General features: G+C 46.8%; 1 protein-coding gene across 1 annotated transcript; it reads right to left on the bottom strand.

Moving 5' to 3' along the window:
* Positions 1 to 747: 747 nt before the first annotated feature.
* LOC134549660 (NADH-cytochrome b5 reductase 3-like) lies at positions 748 to 14,791 on the bottom strand. Its single transcript, XM_063395472.1, has 9 exons — positions 14,654 to 14,791; positions 11,152 to 11,283; positions 10,583 to 10,655; positions 8,269 to 8,375; positions 7,353 to 7,482; positions 6,392 to 6,475; positions 6,188 to 6,273; positions 3,772 to 3,871; positions 748 to 2,744 (listed from the first exon to the last, which is right to left on the bottom strand). Exons 1-9 carry the CDS (start codon positions 14,672 to 14,674, stop codon positions 2,572 to 2,574), a joined length of 906 nt encoding a protein of 301 aa, XP_063251542.1. The 5' UTR covers positions 14,675 to 14,791; the 3' UTR covers positions 748 to 2,571.
* Between the last annotated feature and the right edge of the window lie 1,872 nt (positions 14,792 to 16,663).

Raw genomic sequence — 16,663 nt, 5'->3', positions numbered from 1 at the left:
CTTTTCTCCCATCCTGATCATTTCTCCAGGAATGGATCTGTGCATTTCAATTCCCTTCTCCTTCCTCCAACAATTCCCACCAATCCAGACCTAAAGCTGACACAAGGAGCGCTCGGTGCCCACAACTCCAAATCCAGACTGAGCCATCCCTAAACCAGCAATTCCAATTGGAACAACAATCCTGGAAATTTTGCATTAATTCAAACTTAACATTTAGGACATACCAAATACTTCAAAATGCCCAAGAAGCATCTTGTTGCTTTCAACTCACATGGACTTGAGGATCAAGGGATTTCCCTGAAAAAACCTGTGCAGTGCACGCTGGAATGCCCAAGGAGTGAATCCAGGGAGTGTTAAAAGCCTAGTCCAACCTGGGCCATCATAAATTTCTGCCAAATATCCCCCAAACCCATATAACAGAACCCTCTGGTACTTTTAGTGTTGGAAAGCCAAGAATTGCTTTATTATCCTACTCCTTTTTAATGAGTTGTTTTAATTAGTCATCAGCAGGGAGCACTTTTAGCCAGCTTTAGTTAAGTTTCGCAGATTTATTGTTGTTTTGATCATGAAATCGTCAAAACCTTAAGTTTGCTAAATTAACCCTGAAAAGCTTCAGTGAACAAATCCTGAGGGAATTGGGGATTGGCTATCTGGGATCTTATGGCCCTTCAAGGACATGCTGGGTTTACCCACTGATTTTGCTGCCAAGGGAAACTCCAACTTAAGAATAATCAGAATATGAATCAGTTTTCATGAAACTCAGCTTTCCAAAACTTTATTCGGATAAAAAAGGATGGGAATGACCTTGGTAAATACAATAATGAAAAAAATCTATGCATATCCCACAGTGACACAGACCAGCAGCAAGATCACTTCTCTCATATTTCTGCTTTTTGCCTTCCAAACAGGGACTAAAACTTAAAAAATTGAGTAGTATTTCAACTTTAGAGCATAGTATTAAAGAAAAGTTTCCTAAGCACACATCAAAAATTCAATACTTGAGGCAAATGTCAAATTAATAAAATTAATAACAATATTATCTAGTTGAGGTTCCTTAAATTAACTGTAGTATCTTTATCTTTTAATTCTTGCTGAAAAATGAACCTTTTAAATACACAGTACCCACCTGTTGTATGGGTAGAAAAGAAAATACAGTGAGCTATAACCTCAAATTCCTACCCAATCTTTAAAAATTGCTATTGTACACTGACACCTGTAGCTACCTCAGCACCCACAGTACTTCATACATGACTAAATATCCTTTCAGTCACTCTGATGTCATAATCAGAACAAGGTTTTTAGCTTCCTAGACTCCTTGCAGGACACCTCTAACCTCAGCAGCATCTCTGCTGGTCAGAAGCAGAAGGTTGGGCACGCAAGATGCCTGCTGTGTCCTAAAAACTAGGCAAAAGGCTGCTGTAAAAAAGGATATTAAAAAAATAAAACTTGAAGCTGTAGTAGACAGCTTCTAGGAAACAGTTTTAGACTCAGTGAGACACTTGAATTTGCTGTCAGTTTGGTGATTTAAGGCTGTTCCTGTGCATCCTTACCAAGCAAACCCTGGGGAGCTCTGCCCGATCAAGACACGGAGGTGATTGGGTGCTACTGCACCCAGGGCAGGGCTGCCTGCCAAAACCCCCCTGGCAATGAAATCTGGGCTCCCTTCAGTCCAAATCCATCTCTGGAAACAATTAACAAGACAACCGTATCCAGCTTTCACCCAGCATTTTTTTTTCACTGCACAGGACATGCAGAAGAACTGCTTTTGTATTCCTCTGCCATCGCCCAGTACTTAAAAGTAAATACAAAATTAAGATTTTTTTTTTCAGTATCCCACACATTATCAAGCAAAAAATTCAAGGTACTTGTGGAACAGTACCCAAAGCCACCTTCTGTAGTTTCTTTCATTGCCCAGGGATGAGAACTGTGACCAGATGGTAAAGTGTTTGCACTTTAGAGAGGCTATTCCAAAACACAAAGGAAAGCCATTTTTTATCACTGCCTACCTCTCTGGTTTGATTTACGAGGCAGCTGCAACACCTTCAGTCATAAATGGTTAATTGGCATCCTTCAACTCAACAAGTATTATCTTTAAACTGATGTTGCAAGGGTTATGGATACAAGGCAAACACTCCTGGCCCTCAGAGCTCTGTAAGGATTACAATTTGGTATAAGCAAGGTGAATAATTCAACACTTTTCACTGTTTTCATAGTTCATACTGAATAAAATCCTAGGTATGCACAGTGTTAGGAAGTAGGATATTACTGCCACTTGATTATAGCACTAAGAAAAAGCATAAATGAGTGTGTGCTGCCCTGAGCAGCTGCACTATCCTCCCTGGACATGGGTCACACAACACAGAGCATGAGGCATCACCACCTCTCCACACACAGGTTTAGCACAGTTATGTGTCTTACTTGCCAGAGAGTCTGAAAATATGAAGCATTTTTTAATGTAAATGTATTTTCCCAGCACTGTGCATCAGCCACCTCTGTAACTTTGTCCTGTTCCCCATTAAACGTTTTTTTTTTCCTTCCCCTCTACACAAGATCTCTGAGTAACAGTTGTGTTTAGAAGGAGAACCTCATGTCCTTGGCATAGCCCAGTTTGTCCAGGTTGGGAATGCAAGCATACTGGATCATTGGAGGAGGTCCACACATGAGGATCAGAACATCATTCTGAGGTGGGGGTAGGTGCTCTCTGATCATCTCTTGGTTCACAAATCCTTGGCTGTAATCCCAATCTGTTAAAAAAAAAATCAAAGTAGAGGAAAGGGAATGAGGTTAAAAGGAGGAAGAGTGATACAAGTCACTTTAGAAAGGAGAAATCCTGCTGATGAAGTTGTTCCCAGTTGGAATACTTACAGCAACAGTCAGTTTTACTGGGATTCAGGTTTAACCATCACAGCCCCAGTCCTGGATGCAGAACAAACTTGTGCTGCTGCTGCTGACCCAAACTTTTGGGCACCATAAGACTGACACATTTCTTTTATCCCAGTTTTGGTCAGGTTTCATATATAAATAGTGGAAGTCTGCAGAACAGTCTTGAGGTGGTCCAAAGGGGAACTTTTATCCCAACTGCCACGATCAGTTCACAATTTCCCCAAAGAAGGAATGGCGATCAGAAATTCCAGGAGAACTCTAATTACAGTGGATGACACAACAAGAGACTGTGGGGAGGTCAAGACCCTTCCCTCAGTGTACCAGAGGTGTATTCTTGGTCACAAGGAAGAGAAGGCACATGACTTTTCCTTCTCTGCCCCAAACTCCCACTGGATACAAGTGTGAACCTATCCTGACATGGGTGGGCATGACAAGGAATGGTAAGAAAGGAAAACCACAAGGAATGACACTGTTTAGCCTTCTCTTCCTCAAGCTTGTTTAGCAAGCTCAGGCAGAGACCTGTGCCTGTGAGGTACACAGTGCCTCTGGCACTGCAGCTGCCTCAAGGACAGGCTCCAAACACAAGGACAACATGTTATATTTATGTCTGTGGGGAAGGAGAAAAGAAGGTCACCCTCCACAGGAGCTCATGGTAAATACTCAGGTGTAGCCACAGGAAGAACACTGCACTGCACTGCCTGGGGTGAGCTTTGGAAACACTTCTCTGAGCCTGTGTGCATCCCTGCATGGAGAATGATGCCACCAGATGCACTCAGACATTCACTCAGCAAGAAATGAATCATGAAGCTCAGAAATACACACGTGGCATAGCATGTCTCCTGTAAAGCACATGAGTTCCACATGTTAAAGTGGCACTTCAGGTCTTACTGTCAGGGGCCGTGTCCAGCGTGTACCAGCACTTGAAGCGACCGGGATTCTGAGCCTGGATCTCATCGAGCTCGGAACGTAGCAGGATATCCTTCTCAGTCTGCAGGACAAGGAAAACAGTGATCACAGCCTGAGTGCAGCCCTCAGATGGCCACAGAGCAGCACATATTGCACAGCCCTGAGAGATGGAAGAGATGATTCAACTCCATTTTAAAGGCTGAAGAGACCAAACCCAAGTTATTTCCACGCCTAGCCTGTGGGAGGGCTAATAAAAAGCTCATAACTTTCCCAAATCCTGACCATGCAATGCCTTCCCTCTAAAAATAAAATGAAGCAGAACCATCACTTTGTCAGGGAATCAGAAGAATAGAGCCCTTTTTAGCACTATTACATTAAAAAACTAATTGTGACTGCACAGAACTATCTCCCTACCCCTTCATACTGTGCCATACAGACAGGAAAGGCCAGTTTTTTCACCTTTGCCAATTCAAGTATCAGCAGCACTGCCATATGGGAACTGCTTGGCTTTTAAAAAGCATGTGGAATGAACAACCAAAAGGGTATCAAGTTCTGGCTGGAACAATAAACATTACTGAGGGTATCAAGTTCAGCTCCTCCCTGATGCAGCACCACTGAAGGCCAAAGGAAAGTCTTATTTCCCTCAGGGCAGCTGCAATCTGGGCAGGAAGGAAAAGGGTAGGGACTGAAAGTGCTGCCATCTCCTGAAGCCATGGTAATTTGGCACTGAGGTCATCACTAAGTCCCTAACTGTGGAGATGAGTAATGTGCAGCAGCTATTCCTCCTTAGAGAAGGTGCTATTCCTGGATCTGCAGCTGTGGATGCTCCAGGAAAACTCCTACTGCCTCTGGCCAACTCAAAGTGTGCTAGACAGAAGCACAGTAGGAGCTCATGTACATCATTTTAAACACTTTAAAATATTTTAAAAACCTGCTTTCTATTTGTGGTTACTGGGTGCAAGGACTCTTTAAAGCCAGGGACTGATGCTTCCATAGGCTGTTGCTACCAGGCAGGGAACTGCTCCCCAGGCTCTCCCTCCTATGTGCAGTGGCTTTCCCATGCTACTAAAGCAGCTCCAGCCTGTGTTAGCCTTTCTGAATCATTCCCAGCAAATCCTGGCCCTCCTGCCCTGATACCACTGCACTTTATGCCACATCCCAGGGCTCCAGCCAGCAGCAGAGAGCACTGGCAGGGCTCCTCAGAACAGGGAATCTCAGCACTTGCATCATAGCTCCTGGGCAGAAAAACCCCAGGTTGTAACTCAGGTATCACAGAACTGCCTGGGTTGGAAGGGACCTTAAAGCCCATCCAGGCTGGATTCCATCCCCCAGGTTGCTCCAAGCCCCTTCCAGCCTGGCGTTGGACACTTCCAGGGACCCAGGGGCAGCCACAGCTGCTCTGGGCACCCTGTGCCAGGGCCTCACCACCCTCACAGGGAACAATTTCTTCCTCATCTCCCATCTAAACCTCCTCTCTGTCAGTGTGAAGCCATTGCCCCTTGTCCTGTCACCCCAGGCCTCTGCCAAGAGTCTCTCTCCATCTTTCTTGTAGGCCCAGATACGGCACAAATGAAATGAGCACACAACTGAATATGAGAAGAAAAATAGAGGAGAGCCCAAAGAAGATAAAAACCACAAGCATGAAGTGAAGCTCACCACAAATAATGACTCATGATCCAGACACAAATATTCATTAGAGGGAGAAATTAAAAAGCAGAAAGATTCACAGCAGAAGAACATCAGCCAAAGAAGGGGTGTTGCCCAGCAGCACCGCAACATCTGGGTTATCCAAAAAATCTCTCTTGCAAGGATTCCATGGATGAGAGAGCTTCCCTCTGACCAGCATGCCACACCTCAAGGAGCAAGAGAAGCATGCAAAAAACATGACGGGGGGATGGAAATGAAAGCAGACAGCCAAGAAGAATCATAGCTCTGTAACTGAGGGACCTGCTGGAGACCACAGTTAGTTTTAGCCTCACCCAGGGTGTCCTCAGACAGAAAGGTTCCACAAACACTGCTGCAAAGCTGGGGAGGTAAAATTGCTGGAGGAGACAAATGTCCACCCCTTTCATGTTTCCACTAAGAAACAGAGCTCTGAAAGTCTGCCCAAAACATTAACAACTTGCACAAAGGAATGCAGGGATTTAACATTCATAAACTGGATTAGAAACAGAGCAATGAGTCACAGGAAGGCAAACATTAGCAAACATTTCTGTAATAATGCTAAACCCTCAATTTATCACGGTGCTTTTACATGGGAGGTTTACAACATTTCAGTTCACTTCTCCCCTCAGGGTTTGTATCTCTGTCATTTCATTTGCTGAGTGGAGTCCTGCTAAGTAGTGGACTAAGTGTAGTGTAAGTAAAACACTACAAACAGAAAAAAGGACAGAATTACCTGATTAGCAAACAGCAGCTGGCAAGTGGTGGGGTCATCTTTGTCCTTTATGATTGCTCGAATGATCTGCAGCATAGGTGTTATCCCTGGAAGAGAGAGGCAGGTCAGTGATGTGAGGACAGGGAGTAAAAGAAGGGACAAGTGGGAAAATGTGAGCATCTACCAGCTGTCAGAAACCAGAGATGAATCCTTACAGATACCTACCAGTCCCCCCTGCAATCATCCCCACGTATTTCACTGTCTTGGTAACCGGTTCAGCTTTCTTCTCTGGCCGAATATCAAACCTGCCTGAAGAGAGAAAGAGATGGAAAACACTGAAGCAAGCAGGAAACACCTCCTGTTATCCCTTTCTAGCACATCCTGCTAAATTGGCTTCATTTCAGCCCTGTCACCCTCCCTCCCAGAGAACAGAAAAGGTGAAGATGTCCCAAATTAAAGCAATCGTGAAAGATGATTTTAAGACATGAGGTGGTAACATCAGACACTGACATGGGTTATGACTTATCCCTGATCACAGTCGACACACACACCAACTGCATTTCAATTTGCTCACATCCCATACCCCCAGTGACATGCACAAGCCCAGATTCTGGAAACAGTTCTACACTAAGGAACTGTTCAGGAGAAATAAGCTCACTAAGAGAGTTTATTTCCCCTCAGCAGATTATTTTAAGGGAAAACATAAAATACGTAGCATGGTGGGTTTTTAAAATTTTTCTCTTTTTGAGCAGATTTGCCCGTTTCAGCCAAACACAACAGAGAGTCTGAAACTCCCCAAAATGTTGTGTTGTATTCACAACAACATCCTCTCTTCATCCAGGATAACATGAATGCTACATACAAAGCTCTGGAAAACCACATGTCGGAGTTCTGCTTCACACAGAACTGCCAGAAGGTTTCTGTGACACTTTTGTGGCTGCATTATCCTAACACGAGATATTTTACATTGACATAAAAGTAATGCCTACTCATAAAGTTCATTTTTACTTGGGAAATTAGCAGTGGGCAGTGCAAATACCCAGTGTATAAACTGTGTCCATATAAGCATGGAAAAAACCCATCCCTTACTTGAGAACAGCATCAATGAAAAGCCCTTCTGTAGTAATAAGACATTTTTGCTGTACTGTTTACTCTGGGTAAATTCTATCTTCCAAACCAGCCTTGCCTTTTCCTTTGTACACAAGGAGGCCACTTGGTCCTCTGAAGTCAATGGTGTCCCCTATTTTCAGGCTGTCCAAGTATTGAGACATCTTCCCCCCATCAGGAAACTTGGGATGGACACCTCTGAAGTAGACCTGCAAAAACAATAATGAAGCAACTCAATCTCACAGCTCAGAGAAGAGCATTGCTGCTTCAAATCTTTAGGTACAAATACTCCTCATGCAAAACACACAACTACCCCATAAAGAAATGCAACATCTGACTGACAAATGATCAAAATGCCACTCCTGCCCCATTTTTGGACAGGCACCTTTGATTCCTCCACTATAGTTCTGCAACACAGAAAATGCTGATAATAATCACCACAATTCACAGCAAAGTTTAAAAGGTGCTAAAAAATAAAGGAAAACCCCAAAACACTGTGATTCCAAAGAGCAAAATTCTAAGAGGAAACCCAGTGCAGATATTCATATTTTAAATTCCCAACAGCTTTAAATGATAGATAGTCTAGCTACCAAGAGGCAAAATGAAAGTACACTATCACAAGAATTAAAATCCCATTCTTACCAACTAAATCAATCATTTCCACTGCCTGGATCAGTCACGATAATGATTACCACTCTCAGTAATCATAATGACCAAATTCCATCAACTCAGAAGCAGCTGCCCATTCAGGCAAGGTTAATTCCTTATTCCAGAAGAATTAAAAGGCATATGAAATCTGCAGGTGTACACAGAGGGTAGAAAATGATGCAGCATCTCATGAGACACCCTCACTAAAGAAGTGCCTGCAAAATGCCATGTGGACTGTACATAATGGCACATTCCTGAAGAGAAGTCAGCACACCCAATTTCACACAAACACACTGCAAAGTGGCTCAGAAGTTGCCCAGCCTGGGAACAGAACATGACATTCTCACCTTGACAACAAGATCCACAAAGCCCTTGTCATCATCACTGGAAACCGGAGTGTAAGGTCTGACAACCAGAGCTCCATCAATCCGTGCAGACAGGTAGATGTGCTGCCCTGTTGCAGGAAAAAACCACACCCAAAACTAGTTTTCTTTCAAAAGATTTTTCTTTCAGTGGATGTGCTGAGTTGGTATGGACTGAAATGCAGCCTCAAAGCTCTAACTACCTTATTTTGGGGCATCACTTCTTCCTTTCTTATTTTCCTGACACTGCAACACCTTGCCAGAGCTGTTAGCCATGCAGAGGTCTACCTGGAAGGACAGACAACTCTGCTGCTAATTCTGTGTGTCAATCATAACTTCATGCTTTTACATTTACCAAAGCCTGAACTGTACCTGAGATCTTTCAAAAGATGGGATTTGTCTTTCCTGTACAGACAAATAAAAGGGACATGGGAGGGGAAAACTGTCCAATGCTGTTCACACATCGTTATTAATGTATTAGTTTTACACTGCCACAGTTTAGGTAAAACTGAATTTGTAACTGTTCTTGCTTTGATCAGATCCCTCACATCTCCCAGGAGCTCTCCAGCTGCCTTTGGTAAGGCTACCTAGACACAAAGCACTTTTCTAACCCTGCTGCTCCTCCAGCTTAACGTGTGAATGCAGAAACCACGTTTCCATCTGTCACACATCCTCTGAGCTTTCTACAACAGTTTCTCTTCTCAATGACTACATATTTTTTTCTGAAAAAACAAGAAAACAACTAAATTCTATGGAAGGTTTTCCTATAAAATTCCAGCATTCTAAAGACACCCAAGTGAAGATTAACTAAGAGGGGAGGGAGAGGTTTTGAGTTTATTATCACCATTAGATCAACAGAACAAAGCATCTCCAGTGATGGCACAGCTCCTCTGCCTGTTACAGAAACACAGAGAAGGGATTTAACCAGGAGCTGGTTTGCAAATGTCCATAATGACCATATCACATAGCTCCAGAAGCAGCTGACTCTTCAGGTATGGTTAATTCCTTACCTCAGAAGGATTACAAAGTGCTAGGTGAAGGAAGATGTGCTACCTGTGACTTGGGGAATGAGCAACCATGACTCACCTGAAGCTGTACATGGACACCATGTTCCAGTAACCCTCCCAGTGAAGCCTACAGACATCCTGCTAGGGGACACCTGGAGGGAGCAGCAGCAGGCAGCTCCTGTTCCTTCTCTAGGGCAGAAGGGGCTGCAGGCACAGACCCACTGACCCCTGGTGACCACTGCAGACTGTCAGCCTGCACAGTGGGGCTGCTACTGGGGCACATCTCACAAGAACTGGTAGACAGCAGAAAAGGTGCCCTCCCGGAGGGAAAATGTGCCTTATGCCCTCACCTGTTAGAGCTTCATCCCACCCTGACAGGATGTAAAGTTGGAAGCCTCTGCATGGGGCCATATACAACCCTCTCCCTCAGAATGAAACTCAAGTGTTTTTGGTGATAAAAGGCAAATGCTGGGGCTGGACTAAATAGCATCTGCCACCCAACTGCAGCTCTGCTGCTCACAGCTGCTTTTCCATCCTCTGCAGCTTTCAGCTCTCTCTGCTTCCCAAGTCTTACCCTGCAAACCACTCCTCAATGCCCATTTTGGACAAGCCAGGGAAAGGAGCTTTGCTTTCACGGCTACTAAAAAGATCAAGAGATTTTTAACACCCCAAACAAGATGGAACTTAACACCTGGAAAAGTGCTGAGAACAACCACAAAGCACAGGAGCCACAGATCACTGCAGCAGCTTGTTAAAGCAGAAATCCTATTAAACACAAGTCACAATTAAATGCTCTTTATACAAGCAGGAGGAAACAATGGCACTAAGCTGTTATGGAAGGCACCACACCACGTGGCAGGGCTTTTGGAAACAGCTGCCTCTGGGTGATTCAAAAGTTCCATGAAATTCAGAAGTGAGTAGATCATCTGGTAAACCACATGTGTTAGAGGAGAAGTGGATGAGAGTGGTGCCTTAGGGCATGGAAAGGGACTGCAGGGATTCAGCCCCATAGGAATAACACATGCTGGAAAGCTGAGACTGGAAAAGTACAAGTGAAGACCTGTGTTTGTTCCTACTCTCTCCTCAGAAACAAGCTGGATGTTCACTCACAAACACTGCATTTCAGAGCCTGCAGATTACTCATAGTTCGAGGATAATCTTGCAGAGCTCTCAGTAACGGCTCCAGCCACATGAGCACTGTTCCAAATTCAAAACATAGGGAAAAAACCCCATAAAATCTCCTGTAGTGTAATTAATGCAAGCAACACTTGGAGTCTTCACAAGGAACGTACCTAGAGGGAGACCCAGAACGTGCTCCATGGAAGGGAGAGCAAATCGAAACCTCCTTGTGTCATGACTAACTTCCTGAAAGAGAAAATCAAAAGAACAGTCAGCTCTGTTATTGGGATTTAATGTTTGTGATTTCAGTTCTACAACAAGACAAGTCTGGCGTTCTGCAGGATTAAGCATTAATGATACTTCACAATACTTGTCTGCAGATTAAGACTAAGTGATAACTTTCCAAATATTATGGACATTTCACACTGCCTTCTCTGCCTGACAGCAGGACTTGTGTCCCTTAGCCCAACAGTGGTGCACAGTTTGGGAATTTCTGCTGATGAGCTCCACAACATGAGACACACATGACTGAGAGTTTGATCATTTCTAAGCAGCATTCTTCACTCTAAACTGTTTGGAAACAAGCTGCTTGCAGAACTGCAGAACTCAGTTATACCACACAAAGAGCTTCTATAAAGAGGTCCTTTCCTCAAGACAAAAGTATCCACCTAAGGCTTCAGAAGCTGTAGGCATTTCCCAGTGCCCATGGAGAGGCCATGCTCAGCACTGCCTGTGCACCTACCTCCTTGTCAATCAGCCTCAGTGCATACTTCACTTCTGGGTCCTTCAGGGTAATTGCAGGCTGGGGGTTCCTGAAGAGCCTCATGAAGGTGGTGTAGATCAGCCATATTGGGTATGTCACAACCTGACGCAACTGCAACAGCACAGAAACAGCATCAGACACAAATGCAGAATGAGAGCAAGTTATTTGGGTGACAAACAACAGGGTACTAGGTCATGGCAATCTAACCATCAAAAAGAACATGCTTATTTGAGCAGGAAGAGGAAGCATTATTAAAAAAAAAACCCCAAAAAACCCCAAAAAACCCCACAACAAACCACAGATTTGCTTTATGAAGACCTGGCATCGCTCCTGTATTGAGGTACTTGCACACTAGCATGGGGTTGCCAGGCTGGCAGCTGGACACAAAGTGAGGCTGTCGCAGCTCCATATCCCCAGGCCCCCTGAATCCCCATCTCCAGCAGGCACACAGACACACGTGTCACACGTGTCCAAATACACACAGAACCACAGAATACCCTGAGTGGGGAGGAGCCCATCAGGATCATCCCGTCCAACCTCTGGCCCTGCACAAGACACCCCAACAATCCCACCCTCTTCCTGAGAACATTGTCCAAATGTTCATTGCACTCTGTCAGGCTTGGGGCTGTGACCATTCCTTGGGGAGTTCCAGTGCCCAACCACCCTTTGAGGAAAGAAGAAACTTTTCCTCATATCCAACCTAAACATGTGGCTGACCACACTGAACACAGCCAAACATACACAAACAGCACTGAGAGGCTCATCCTGTTCCCTTCCCCACCAATGAAGGTGCATGAGTGAGAATTCCATACACACAACCGAGGTGGATCCCCCAGCAGCTGGCTTTGCCCTGGCAGAATGTGCCCACCCTCCAGGCTCCCCAGCTGCCATCTGGACACAGGGGCCACTGTTGCACAGACCCTTTCACAGGCCACCCCACGTGCTGCAGACATCCCGTAATCTGGGGTCTCACACTTGCCCACAGAGCCCGTGGTCTCTCTGGCAGGTGAGCAGGGCTTTGCCAGCCACACCACGCTGCTGCTGGGTGCTGGCAGCACACACACCCTCCTCCAGCTCAGAGTTTGGCTGCAGGCACTTCCACCACCACACAGAGCTGTGCATGCAGAGCAGCGCCCCTTCCCTGGGAAAGCAGCTAAGCTGCAGGACACTGCCAAGGGACAGCCCTTCTTGTCCCTTTACTATCATTTTCCCCACACCTGAAGCCCTGTAAGACAGCACAATTATGCTCTGACACCACACCACCCTCTTCACCTTGGGGCAGGAGAATAAACTGCACAACTACTTATAAAAATCCTCTCTGACTCAGTAACTTCTTATTCAACCCTTCAACAAAGAAGAGGGGAAAAGCATGACTACAACAGAAATTCAAAGAATGAGCTCAAAGGTCTGCCTGCTTAGTTTTCACTTTCATTTTCTTTTAAAGGGACCTGAACAGTATTTTAGAATGGCATTTGTGCAACTGTGACAGTCCCTCAGGAGGCTATAAAAACCTCCTACATTATTAATAAAAGACCTGTGGGACAGCATAAATTATCTCTTCTTAAAATGCTGCCGGACAGGTTTAAAATCTATCATCACCATGTACAGCCTGAGGGCACACCATGCCATACACATGCTGCATTTTTCACTTTTATTTGGGAATACTGAAATAGCTCCATGCAGGTTGTTTCTGAAGAAGCTGAAGTTTACAGGAAAATTATTCCTTAACTCTCATAGATCTGCCAGATTACTGCAGCTCTGGGAAGAACTTTTGTTGTTGAGTCACAAGAAAGGGCAAGAGGGAGGGAAGTTGTTCAAGGTGACAGAGCAGCAAGCGAAATTACCAACGAGAAATTAACATGTGAGTGAGGTCTGGTGGCAATAGCAAGCTGACTCTGCAGCAGGTGTTTCAAAAGAGACATTAATAAGTTAAAACAGTTCCATTTCCAAATGTGGCTATCTAAAATGAACAACAAAATAGTGCTGCTGTTGTCAGGCAATAACAAATAATTTTAACACAGCGTTAACCTCGTGGAAAGAAATTTGTTATTCGTGGTCAATTAATGCAAAAGTCTCATGGGATTTGGCCTGGAAACAAATGGCACACCCACTAATTCAGAAAGCTATTTTAGTCCCTTACTCAGATTTATCCCCAGGTGCACAGAAAAAAGGGGAAGAACTGAAGGCTGAATGATTACAAAAAGTCATGCTTGCTATGAAAAGCATTCTCTGGGTTAAAAGTGGCCTATATACTCTCACCACAGGGCAGACCAAGATTTTAATTAAGATAACTGCAACAGCATCAGGTCTCCAGCAGCAGAGAGCAACAAGGCCGGGGAATCATTAAATGGGGACCTCGTGACTCATCATTTCCAGCTGCTCAAATCTTTGCAAACAGACAAGGCAGAATTAGTAACTGAGCAGGAATTTTTATTCATGGAAAGAGGCCTGTGTGTGATAACAAAAAGCCATGGAGACTGCACTGCCAGGGCGTGGTGAGCACTGCACAGTCTAACACACAAGCTCACGGCTCGACACCCCAGCACTGCCCTGCCCTACAAACACACAAACCAAACGCTGCTTTGGCATGAGAAACCTCGTACCCTCAGCTTCAAAAACCCTGTTTTTGAAGTAGTCTCAGCTAAACATTCTTCTCATCTGTTTCAGAAATCAACAAGCGGATAAGGGGATTTCTTCACTCCTGCAGCTTTTAGCCTCATCTCCTCTGCTGAGTGCATGTTATAAGCAGCTGTTCCCAAACGAGCACATGTTGAATCCAGCTCCATCCTGCCCCTCCGACAAACCCAGAGACAGAAGTGTTTGAGCACAGAGCCGTGACAGGGGCTGAGAACAGAGGGGAGCGAGGCGTGGCAGAGATGACAGCGCTGCAGACCCACTGCTCAGCAAGCATGACGGTGGATAGAGTTATGGAATGGGTTGTGTTGGAAGCGAACTTAAAGAGCCTCTTGTTCCAACACCCTGGGCAGGGGCACCTTCCACTATCCCGAGCTGCTCAGAGCCACATCCATCCTTTGGACAATGCCAGGGCCGGGGGAGCCAAACTCCGGTAATCGGTGCCAAGGCCTCACCACGCTCACAGGGAAGAATTTATTCCTCACAGCCACTCTAAACCCACGCTCCTACAGTCTGAAATTATTCCGACGTTGGAAAACACCACAAGCCTTCAGAGCCCCCAACAATAACAGCGCGGGCCCCCAACAATTACGACAATAACAACAGTAACAACCACAGATCTCCGGAGCCGGCAGGGCAAACCCCGGCCAGGCAGCCAGCACAGGCACCAGCACCGCCCCAGCCGCGGGGCCCCGGAGCCTCCGCAGCGCCCCGGGGAGACCGCGGGGCTCCCGGCACCGCACGGTCCGCGGGGACACCCCGGGACACCGCCACGCCCCGGAGCGCTGCGGCAGAGCCGGGGCTGGGCAGGCAGGGACCCCGCTCCCGGCCGCTCCCCGGCACTCACCACGCTGAGCTGTGCCCCCATCGCTGCCCCGACACACCGCGGGCACCGCCCCGCCCCGGCACGTCACACCCCGCGATAGACCGCGCCTGCCCGCCCCGCCCCGTGACGTCACACCGAGCCATGGACCGCGCCTGCTCGCTCCGCCACGTGACGTCACACGCTTTGGCTGCGCCCCGCCCCGCCTCATGGCGTCACGCACTGCGTTGAACTGCGCCTGTCCCGCTCCGCCCCGTGACGTCACGCCTCGCGCTGGGCTGCGCCCCGCCCCGGCTCGTGACGCCACGCCCCGCCCCGCCATGGCCGTGGCGCCGGCCTGGACCGTTGTCCGGGTACCCCGCGCTGTGTGAGTGCAGCGCGCCCCGAGCGCCCTTGAGCGCTTTATTAACTGCGGAATAATCACAGACTGCTTGGGTGTGAAGGGATTTTCAAGATCGTCCCGTCCCACCCGTCCTGCCTTGGGCAGGGACTCCTTCCACTGTCCCGGGTTGCTCAGAGCCCCATCCAGCCTGACCTTGGACACTGCCAGGGATGGGGCAGCCACAGCTGTTCTGGGCACCCTGTGCCAGGGCCTCACCACCCTCACAGGGAACAATTTCTTCCTCATATCAAATCTAACCCTCCTCTCTGTCAGTGTGAAGCCATTGTCCCTTGTCCTGTCACTCCAGGCCCTTGTCACAAGCCTCTCTCCATCTTTCCTGTGGGCTCCCTTCAGGCACTGCAAGGCCACAGTGAGGTCACCCCAGAGCCTTCTCCTCTCCAGGCTGAGCAGTCCGTTTTCTTAGCTTTAAGGATTCCATAATGGCAATGTTTCTCCAAAAAGCACCAGAACTGGGCTGTGCAATAAGCTGCAGGGATGGAGTTACTTATTCCTGGCGCTTCTATGATAAGAACATGCCTGGCTCTGTAATCATCATAGTTTTCACTTTCAGGATGACAGCTGCTGCACCAGAAACTCCCCAGTAGTGGGAGAGATTGTAACACCACTGGCTTACAGAGAAGGACTCCAGGACTGAGAGGCTAAAGCTTAGGAAAAGGGAGATAACTGAGACAGACATAGGGATCCTGGAGTTTGGTGGGAAACAATCTGGCAGGAGAGGCTCCAACCTGAGTATTAATATTTAAGGAAGGGTGCAGACCTCAGTTCCTCCATGCTCTACTTTCACTGAGCTCTGACCTGGCTGCCAGCCCAGGCTGTGTCTCCGCTGCTTTTCAGTGTGGGTTTAGTTTGTGAGCTGAAGCTCCCATGGAAATGTCCAGCATCCTCAGTTTCTCACAAACTTTCCTCTTCCCTACATCCACATGCAAGATATGACTCAAAAACCTGCTCTGCCTTTTCCTGGGGAAGGACTGAGCGTGCTACAGATCTGCAGGGTGTTCGTTCCAGCTGGCAGCTTTTACTCAGTCTCCCTGAGTGAGCCTGTCCAGCCCAAACGTGCCCTTTGTGAAGGTGTGAGCCCTGGCTGCTTTGGTCTGGAAGCCTCTAAAACTCAGTGTTCTCAGTCACAAATCTCTAGACTGACCAAAGAGGTTTAAATAACTCTAAATTAACCCTTTCTACCCTCAGGGAAGTGTAGGCTAGAGGTGACAAACCAACACTTACCCACTGGCCACCTTGCCTGGGAAAGCAAAATACTAAGGCCAGGAATGTGCAGAGATGCCTACATGCTTTAGAAGCATGTTTTATTCCCAGGATCTCTTTGATCCTTTACATTGGGAAAGGTCAGCATCTGGTGCTTGAGGTGGTGGTTTTGACAGGCAGGACATCTTCACAGGTTCCTTGCCCCACTGCTTTGGAAATGCTGGTCACCAGTGAGCGAAACAGCACCAAACACTTCCCCCATTCCCTTGTGATAAAAAAAAGAGGAACAGAGCACAGAGGCAGCCTGGCCTCAGCTCTTGCAGAAAACCCACATCTGCTGCCCTGTGCAATGGGTGGGACAAAGCACTGGCTGGGCGCTGCTGCAGAGGAAGCCAACCATGTAGATACCAAGGCTGCTCTCTGCACACTCT

The sequence above is a fragment of the Prinia subflava genome, chromosome 4, assembly GCF_021018805.1.
Source record: "Prinia subflava isolate CZ2003 ecotype Zambia chromosome 4, Cam_Psub_1.2, whole genome shotgun sequence".
Lineage (NCBI taxonomy): Eukaryota > Metazoa > Chordata > Aves > Passeriformes > Cisticolidae > Prinia > Prinia subflava.
The sequence above is the reverse complement of the archived record's forward strand: the minus strand, read 5'-3'. Positions and strand labels throughout refer to the sequence as shown.

Coding starts and splice junctions, on each gene's coding strand:
- LOC134549660 (XM_063395472.1), bottom strand. CDS start 14,674: ATGGGGGCACAGCTCAGCGTG. Junction 3,872..6,187: donor AGCTGCTGTTTGCTAATCAG/GTAATTCTGTCC, acceptor CTTGTCCTGCAG/ACTGAGAAGGATATCCTGCT. Junction 2,745..3,771: donor GCTGGACACGGCCCCTGACA/GTAAGACCTGAA, acceptor TTTTTTTAACAG/ATTGGGATTACAGCCAAGGA.